This window comes from Pseudoliparis swirei, chromosome 22 (genome assembly GCF_029220125.1).
Source record: "Pseudoliparis swirei isolate HS2019 ecotype Mariana Trench chromosome 22, NWPU_hadal_v1, whole genome shotgun sequence".
In the NCBI taxonomy this organism is placed as follows: domain Eukaryota; kingdom Metazoa; phylum Chordata; class Actinopteri; order Perciformes; family Liparidae; genus Pseudoliparis; species Pseudoliparis swirei.
Genome location: NC_079409.1, coordinates 4,421,898 through 4,431,593, shown reverse-complemented (window position 1 = coordinate 4,431,593; position 9,696 = coordinate 4,421,898). Strand labels below are relative to the sequence as shown.

Genomic DNA, 9,696 nt, shown 5'->3' with positions numbered 1-9,696 from the left:
CCACCACCCCTCAAGGTGCTCTTTCCAGACTACCACCACCCCTCAAGGTGCCCCTTCCAGACTACCACCACCCCTCAAGGTGCCCCTTCCAGACTACCACCACCCCATCAAGGTGCCCCTTCCAGACTACCACCACCCCTCAAGGTGCCCCTTCCAGACTACCACCACCCCATCAAGGTGCCCCTTCCAGACTACCACCACCCCTCAAGGTGCCCCTTCCAGACTACCACCACCCATCAAGGTGCCCCTTCCAGACTACCACCACCCCTCAAGGTGCCCCTTCCAGACTACCACCACCCCATCAAGGTGCCCCTTCCAGACTACCACCACCCCATCAAGGTGCCCCTTCCAGACTACCACCACCCCTCAAGGTGCCCCATTCCCGACTACCACCACCCCTCAAGTTGCTCTTTCCAGACTACCACCACCCCATCAAGGTGCCCCATTCCAGACTACCACCACCCCATCAAGGTGCCCCATTCCAGACTACCACCACCCCATCAAGGTGCCCCATTCCAGACTACCACCACCCCATCAAGGTGCCCCTTCCAGACCCCCACCACCCCTCCATGGTTCCCCTTCCAGCCCAGCCCTGTGAGGGGGGGCTAGGCGTTGTGCAGTTCGTGCTCTCCGTCTGTTTTGCCGACGGCGTCGGGGTTGGAGAGCGGGTCCAGATCGGCAAACAGGTTGAACCACGCCGAGAGGTCTTTGGACGTCGCCGCATTCTCTGCAGAGGAAGTCGAGAAGATTTCACTGACGACGCGCCGCTAAAGGTCTCCTCCTGAAGAGTCTGCATGCACATGGCTGACATGCAGAATCATGAATGGAAACAACCCGCCGGTTCTTTGACAGAACCCATGAAGCCAGAGGGCTACGTGTCGCCTGCTGGACCCGTTTGGACCTACTGTACCTCTGGCTGCGGCACACGGCTTCTGATTGGCTCCAGATGAGCCGTCCTGCGCCGGGGCGGCGGCGGGCGGGTCTGAAACGTAGGACGCGGATTCTTTTGATTAATGGCGTGATGCGACAGATTAAATCATCTCTCGCTGCTGTGGAAGAAGACTGAGCCGCCAAATGAGCGATGATCAAAACGAGCAAAAACCAAAATGAAAGAAAAATAAAAATGAGTGATAATCAATAATGAAAACGAGCAATAATCTAAATAAACAAAAATCAAAACGAGCAATAATCAATAATGGAAAAGAGCAATAATCTAAATAAACAATAATCAAAACGAGCAATAATCAATAATGAAAACGAGCAATAATCTAAATAAACAATAATCAAAACGAGCAATAATCAATAATGGAAAAGAGCAATAATCTAAATAAACAATAATCAAAACGAGCAATAATCAATAATGGTAAAGAGCAATAATCTAAATAAACAATCAAAACGAGCAATAATCAATAATGGAAAAGAGCAATAATCTAAATAAGCAATAATCAAATTGAGCGATAATCGAGTGATTGCAACTTTTGTGATTTGGGTTTGTGGGAATTTTGTTGTTGCTTTTATTACTTTTGTGCATTTAGAAAACGCATCAATGTCATTAAATGTATGCATGCCACAACGCAGAGTTCTGCTCAAAGCCCCGATCACATGTTCTGCAAGTCCTGATGTTTATTAAGATCTTTATTTAGATGTTTATTTAGATGTTTCTAGCTGTTTTCTTAATCTTCTCCATTGTTTTCAGTTTAAATGTCAGGTCCAAATCGAGGTGGTGAGCGTCTCTCTGTCTCCAGGTGATTTCTCTCGCAAGAAACTTTTGATAAAAGCCTCTTGAGCGCAAAATCAACTCTAGATCAGCAGGTGTTATTTTAATATTTATACTCTTTCAGGGCTTTGTTGTGATTTGTCCTCCTCAGACCGATTCTACTGCCCTGAAACCTCGTTTTATATGTATTTATTATCCTGGAGCCACTCAGCCCTCCATCCGAGCTGGAAACAGAGAAAATCCTCAAAACCCAGATGAGGGTGTGGCAGCGAGTGCCCAGGCCCGGAGGAAATGGAAGGTATTTGGCGATCACCTCCGTGGTGACGTGATGTCCGCGTTGTTACGGCCTCCTGCTGCCGGGACAGTCGTGGGTTTCATAAACGGTTCTGAAGCCACTTTTCTCTCTTTAGTGGCCGAGGAAAAAGCTCCTTTTATTGTCTATGGAACTCATTCATGGAAAAACAATGTAACGGGCATACTGACTTCACCCGAGTACTACAGGAGTAATTAAATTAGTATCATGGTGTTTTATTTAGATGTTTTTAGTGGTGGGAAGCCTCAAGTGGACTCGTTCTGACACGTAAAGCTTCATGTCCTGACAACAAAAGTTTTTTGGGGGGGTTTTGTGCACGTTCTGACCTGAGAGGGACGACTGCTGCCCGTTCTGGTCCAACAGGTGCGACGGGAGGAAGAAGGAGCTTTCTGGTCGCCGGCCCTCCGCCGGCGGACCCCACGCCGCGCCGTCGTCGGGTTCTCCGAACACCTCCGTCCACTCCCGCGAGAAGTCGCCCTCGTCCACGGACGCGCCGCCCAGGATCTCGTTCAGGAAGGCCACGCCGTCCGTCTCCTCGTCGGCCTCCAGCTCTGGAAGGGCGGAGAGGCGCTCTTCAGATTTATCGAGGGGAAGTAATTCTATCATAATAATAATAATAATATCATGATCTGATTTTTCAGAGCTTATGTTCGTCATTCTACTTTTTTTGTTGCTTTTTGTGAATCAGTCCAGTTGTTAAAGTAATTTCTAGATGAACTATTTAACATTTTTAAAAATCACTGGTTCCAACTTCTCAAATGTTAATATTGGCTCATTTTCTTAGTCTTCTGTGATTGTGAAATATAATATCTTTGGGTTTTTGGGGCTCTAGAAACCTTTTTTGCTTTTTATTGTTTAGACACGGATCACTTGATGAAGAAAATAATCGGGCGGACCGTTTGATTTATGAAAGAAATGTGTTAGTTGCAGTTCATTGACACATTATATGAACACTATAATAACGCCGTGTTGATGTTTTTACCTTCTCTGGTGGGTTCAGTCACGAGTGAGATGAGTCTGTAAAGATGACAAACAGGGTTCATTCCCGTCGTTACGCAAACACAAAGCAGCAGCTGTGTAGAAGCATCGTTCACACCGCGTGCGCGTGTGTGTGTGTGTGTGTGTGTGTGACGGTAAACTCACTGGTCGTCCGTGGTCTCGGCTTTCTCTCCGTCTCCGGCCTTGGCTTTGATTTTCTTCTTCCCTTTCCTCTTCCCGTGCAAGGTCTAAAAGAATCGCACAGAGTAACCACGGTTACGGTCGACGGCCCGACTCTCAAAGCCGCCGTAGAAACCCCTCTACATCTCGCCCCCTGCAGGTCGAGAGCCCTCTCTGACCTTGAGAGCGGAGGCCTCGTGATGCTGACTGCCCTTGAAGCTCTCGTGAATGGCCGCCATGGTGTGCGACGTCTTCTCCCAGAAGTGCAGCAGCGTCGTCTGTAGTGGGCGGAGCAAGCGGAGGCCACGCGGTGAGCCGGTCATGGTGAGTGTGTCATCAGTTAAAGTCTCCGTGCCGTGTCTTATCTGGCTTAATAACCACATATGGGGAAAACAGCCTCTCTTTTGAAGGTCAATAAGTGTGTGTGTGTGTGTGTGAACAGGTGGGGTGCGTGGTACCTGATATGTGGTTAAAACGTGAGAGAGCAGGTTGCAGCGACTGGCTCCCAGCAGGTCCACCTTCTGGCACACGTCAGTCTTCAGCTTGTCAAAGCTGGTTTTGGTCGTGCGCACCTGGGCCTGAACCTGAGAGCGAGATATATAGATATTTTAATTGTTATATACATACTTTTTGACATATATATTCTTTTTAAATGTATTTATATACAGGACTGTCTCAGAAAATTAGAATATTGTGATAAAGTTCTTTATTTTCTGTAATGCAATTAAAAAAACAAAAATGTCATGCATTCTGGATTCATTACAAATCAACTGAAATATTGCAAGCCTTTTATTCTTTTAATATTGCTGATTATGGTTTACAGCTTAAGAAAACTCTAAAATCCTATCTCATAAAATTTTAATATTTCCTCAGACCAAGTAAAAAAAAAGATTTATAACAGCTGAGTGTTTGTCAAGGCTCAGGAAACCCTTGCAGGTGTTTCGAGTTAATTAGACAATTCAAGTGATTTGTTTAATACCCTACTAGTATACTTTTTCATGATATTCTAATATTTAGAGATAGGATATTTGAGTTTTCTTAAGCTGTAAGCCATAATCAGCAATAAATCAGAATAAAAGGCTTGCAATATTTCAGTTGATTTGTAATGAATACAGAATGCATGACATTTTTGTTTTTTTAATTGCATTACAGAAAATAAAGAACTTCATCACAATATTCTAATTTTCTGAGACAGTCCTGTATATATATATTTTAGAATTTCTTTATATATATTTAACATATGTAAATAAAATATATATATAATGTACATTTAATTGTATATTTAAAAAAATATATATACAATTAAATGTACATAACATATATATATATTTATATATATTAAATATGTATAAAGGTTAAGAAAAGAGCATGCTGTGTTCTTACATTATATTTTAAATCAATGGACCCACATCTGATGGAGTGTTCTGCCCTCTAGTGGCATTATTTGAGAGAAAAACCCTATGTTTTCCTGCTTTGTTTGGCCTCAGGTATTCCATCAAATATTGGATGAAACAATTTGTCAATGACTCATTTAGTTAATGATATTCAGAACATGTTCACATCTCTTTGTGTGTGAAGCAATAAGACGCCTCCTCAGGGCTCTCGGCGCTTCTGATGGACATTTTCCACCATTTCCTGTTATTTCTCCAACATTGACGTATAAATTAATAAAAGAAATAGCAGATAGCGTGTTAGAACATATGTTATCATGTTGCCCTTCTCTCCCACATCGTGCTGCCAGGTTTCTGTTTCTATGAGAGACCGGCAGCGATTGACATAAATGAACAAAAAGCAACCCCAAAAAATAATTATCAAACTGCTGCTTTATTTATATATATATATATATATATATGATATAATATATTATATCATATCATATATATAGATATGATATAATATATATCTCTATATATATATGATATATATATATTATATATATTTATTTATATATTATGTAATATATATATTATATATATATGAATATATAATATATATGAATATATATATATATGAATATATATTTATATATTAGATAAATATGAATATATATATATATGAATATATATATATGAATATATATTTATATATTAGATATATATGAATATATATATATATCGTGCACACACTGACGTAAGAGCGAGTCGTACAACCTTGCGAAACTTGTCCATCTGCTTGTGGGTGTCTGGATCGAGCTCGTGGGACACGTCCTTCATCCACAGCAGCGCCCCGCGGTACTCCGTCCTGGACTGCTCCATCCGGTTCACCGTCAGCCACGTGTCCGAGATGGCTCGGTAGCGGAAGGTCTCCACCTCCTGGTACAGGCGGCACAGAGGGTTCCTCAGGGCCAGTCTGAGGGGTGGGGGGGGTTAGGGTTTTGCTGTGTCCCTCCTGAGGAAAGAATCTCTGGTATGTGGCGTCTACCTTTGCTGGGACGAGAAGCAGAGGGCCTTCCCCGTGGCCTGCATGATCTTTCCAGCTCTGGTTTTATCCTGCGAGCCCTGAGAGCGCAGGAAGCGACCCAGTTCGTTCTCCTCCTGGGAGAGGTCTGTACGACCGGAGAGACGGAGGGACGGACTCTCGTTTTAGGGGATGAACATGAACCCTCATGCACCTCGATTAGTTATGGCTCCGTTTTTTTAATTTTTATACTCACAGCAGATCCTCCTCTGGTACTGCTCGATGACCTTCAGCAGCTCCATGCATGTCCTCTGGACGGAGTGGAAGACCTGCAGGGGAGACGGTGAAAAAGGAGGTAAATAAGACCTGAATACGACGAGTTGTTTTTAATAAATGACATAACATCACATGTCATCTAGCAGACACTTTTAACCAAAAGAGATTTACAGGAAGTGAATTCAACCACGAGAACAAACTCAGAATACCAAGAATCAAGAAAGCCAAACTCCAAAAATAGATAGATAGATAGATATATACTTTATTAATCCCCAAGGGGAAATTTGTCGAGACAGTAGCAGCAACACACAAGAATAAAAAACAAAACACAAAATATAAGAAACAGGGATGAAAGATATAGAAGTATACAAGTAAGATAAAAGTAAAATACAAAACAAAATATATATGTAAATATACAACACACATGCATACACAACACACAACAACACTGACAAATCAAATACAAAAATATTAAATATAGACAGAGTGCAAAGCAAAGTGTGTGTATGAGTGCAGAGCAAATGAAATGAAATGTGTGTGTATGTGTGTAGTGCAAACAAATGAGATGTGTGAAGTGCAGATCAACATAGTGTAAGTATTCAGTTATTGCACTATGATCTGGCAAGAGGTGATTTGTTATAGAGCCTCATAGCCGTCGGCAGGAATGTTCTCCTGTATCTGTCCTTGTGGCAGCGGAGCGTGAGGAGACGTCTGGAGAAAGTCCTCCTCTGTCCCTGTAGGAGGTGGTGGAGAGGGTGGTCCGGGTGGTCCGGGTGGTCCGGGTGGAGAGGGTGGTCCAATATGGACACAAGTTTCTTCAACGTCCTCCTCTCCACCACCTGTTCCAGGTGCTCCAGCTGGCAGCCGATGATGGAGCCAGCCTTCCTAACCAGTTTGTTAAGACGGCTGGTGTCACCGGCTCTGATGCTGCTCCCCCAGCAGACAATGGCAAAGTGCAGCACACTGGCCACAACCGACTGGTAGAATAACTCCAGCATCTTGCTGCACACGTTGAAGGATCGAAGCTTTCTCAGGAAAAAGAGTCGACTCATCCCCTTCTTGTACACAGCGTTGATGTTGGCCTTCCAGTTCAGTCGGCTGTCGATGGAGACGCCCAGGTACTTGTACTCCTCCACCATGTCCACGTCCACTCCCAGGACACTCAGAGGTGGAGGAGCTGTCGCCTTCCTCCTGAAGTCCACCACCATCTCTCTGGTCTTGGCCACGTTCAGCCGCAGGTGGTTCTCATCGGCCCACTTTACAAAGTCACTCACCACTGCCCTGTACTCCTCCTCCCGTCCATCCCTAATACACCCGACCACTGCAGAGTCATCAGAGTACTTCTGCAGATGGCATGACTCCGTGTTGTACTGGAAGTCACTGGTGTACAGGGTGAAGAGGAAGGGAGACAGAACAGTTCCCAGAAGTATGAGCCGCTGAGGTGCTAATCTGTTTGTATTCCAGATACAAAAAACTTATTATATACATATATATAAAAATAGAAGCGTCAAAATGTCACGTCAAAGCTTTTTTTTTTCTCGAAACGCGAGCTTGTGATCACGTTAATTCCCAGTTTTAATCTCGACGCTTCTCGAGGCCCTAAATTAATTTGGGATGAGGTTCCCGCCTCCTATGAGGTATTGATTCCTGCCATTAACTCCACTTGGCTCCCGGGTTGGAGGGATGGAGGGATGGAGGCGGCCGAATGCACGCTGTGAGCCTCGAGCGGTGGCTGGCATCGGTGAATCAAAAAGCCATTTTAGTCTCCGCCTGAAGGGAAACGCATCTCCAGAGCATCTTAATATCCCCCCCCAACACCCTCCCCCTCCTCCTCCTCATCCTCCTCCTCACCTCCAGCTTGCCGTCCAGGTCGGCGTCCGACGCCACCACGTGCTCGTCCTCCTTCTTCCCGGTGGCCTTGATGAGCGTCTGCTTGGTCTTCCAGTAGCGGCGCTGGAACTTGTTGACCACCGAGGAGTCCTGGTCCTGGCTCTGGAGGAAGCGGTCCAGGTAGTCTTGGGGGTAGCCGCTGGTCATGGCAGACGCACTGTGAGGCTGGTGCATTCTGGGAAGAACTCATTGATTGGTTGTGAACACGGTGAGGTGTACTCCCAAGTTTCCTCCCTCCATTTTTTTAGATGACCTGTGGAGGAAGCAGACAAAGTGAGAACAGAAAGAGAATTTATGGAGGAGGTCTGGGAACCGGTGTAGCACTATTTAATTTTTAGAATTTTTATTTTAGTCAGAACAACACGTGTGTTTCTTAAATTGCATCGACACGTCTTCTGTGTGTAAAAAAACCTGTGTTACGGAAAACTTTTGTCAGTTCTAGCGTTTACTTTTTATGATGCCTATTCATGTTGAATTTTTCCGTATGATTCTTTTAACTAGAACCCGTTTAGCAGTCGAGTAATTCTGATTAGTTATAGTTTGAACACTTTCCACTGGAAGCAAACCTCAGATCACTTTTCTCATCTGCACCCAATTTATTTAATAAAAAAATGAGAAAACGACCTGATTCGAGCTGCGAGTTAAAATCAATATTTAACTAATATTATTATTATAAATGTATAAAGAACATACAATAAAATGTTAAATGTTCCCTTGAAAAACTAATAACTACGTGTTGCTTTTATTTTCCAAACACCTCCCTTGTGTTTATTTACAATTGTACGTTTCTTTTATTTAATCTTCTATATAATTAACTTTTATTATATGAATAATTTTGAAATGTAAAAAAAATAAACTTCAATCCTAATTTGTATGTATTTTAATTTCTGTAAAACAATAAAAACTGTATGATAACTGAAGAATAACTATCAGAAACTCCTTCAGTGGGGGAGGAAGTATTTAGATTTATTTTATAGAAGTAAAAGAATAATAATAAAGTGTAAAACTACCTTCCTACATTCACACCCTTGAGTTTAAAACTATTACCATAAAAATATACCATAAGTACCAAAAGTAAAAGTACTCATTATATCAGAATCATGATATGATAGCGGATTATAATAGTTGATTCAATGACGTGTTTAACGGTGCAGCTCGTTAAGGCCAAGCTAACATCAATTTATAGTTTAATATAATATTTCATTTAATTGATTCATATTTAGTATTCATAAAGCTGAGAATTAACCAATAAATAATGTTGTGAAATAAACGTACATATGGAGTACGGAGTACAACAAAGAGTAGAAATACAAGTATCTTAAAAAGGAAAATACAAAGTCAAGTTCTTAAAAACTTGATCTGTACAGATGTGACATCTGTTATGCTAATGAGCTGTGACGTAGGTCTTTCCCCTCCCAGCTGCCTTCGCTGCTTCTCATGGAAGGTTGTTGTTATATTAATTTAACACCACATGTTTTTTTTTTCTCAGAAACGCAGCATCACGTGGTGTCCATCACGGACCGCATGAATACATAAATACATAAATAATCATGATTTACAGCTCGCGCGTCACGGCTCGTTTTCAAGCGATGGGTTATTTATTTATTATTTATTATTTATTTATGCACCTCAATAACGGAGATACACGCATCGCGATGAACGCGCACTGACGTGTGAATAAAGCAGCCCAAATATTCACTAAATATGAATCTGAACCGCGACGCGTCGCGACGAACACAACGCCGCGCCGCGCGAGCGTCGCACAAGGCGAACACAACGCCGCGGTCGTCGCGCCGCGCGTAAAGACGAGCGTCGCGCGATAATCACGATATATAAATGAGAGAATATCAAAAATATGAAAGGACAAAACGGCGTCGCACGCACCTGCTAGCATGAGCAACGCGCTGCCGGTGGTCCTCCCGTCGGTGCTGCAGCTGTCGGCCCG

The 9,696-nt window shown here is 43.1% G+C and overlaps 1 protein-coding gene across 1 annotated transcript; it reads right to left on the bottom strand.

Moving 5' to 3' along the window:
• Positions 1–515: 515 nt before the first annotated feature.
• ica1 (islet cell autoantigen 1) lies at positions 516–9,696 on the bottom strand. The gene is made up of 12 exons (XM_056444220.1): positions 9,636–9,696; positions 7,713–8,004; positions 5,842–5,914; positions 5,610–5,733; positions 5,339–5,537; positions 3,647–3,772; positions 3,368–3,466; positions 3,174–3,256; positions 3,013–3,047; positions 2,357–2,581; positions 911–982; positions 516–727 (listed from the first exon to the last, which is right to left on the bottom strand). Exons 2-12 carry the CDS (start codon positions 7,923–7,925, stop codon positions 606–608), a joined length of 1,371 nt encoding a protein of 456 aa, XP_056300195.1. The 5' UTR covers positions 7,926–8,004; positions 9,636–9,696; the 3' UTR covers positions 516–605.

Bases quoted from the DNA above. Each gene is read 5' to 3' on its own strand.
- ica1 (XM_056444220.1), bottom strand. From the start codon at position 7,925: ATGCACCAGCCTCACAGTGCGTCTGCCATGACCAGCGGCTACCCCCAA. The intron at 5,734-5,841 runs GTGAGTATAAAA...CCGGTCGTACAG, and splicing joins GTACCAGAGGAGGATCTGCT to ACCTCTCCCAGGAGGAGAAC. The intron at 5,538-5,609 runs GTAGACGCCACA...CCCACCCCTCAG, and splicing joins TGCTTCTCGTCCCAGCAAAG to ACTGGCCCTGAGGAACCCTC.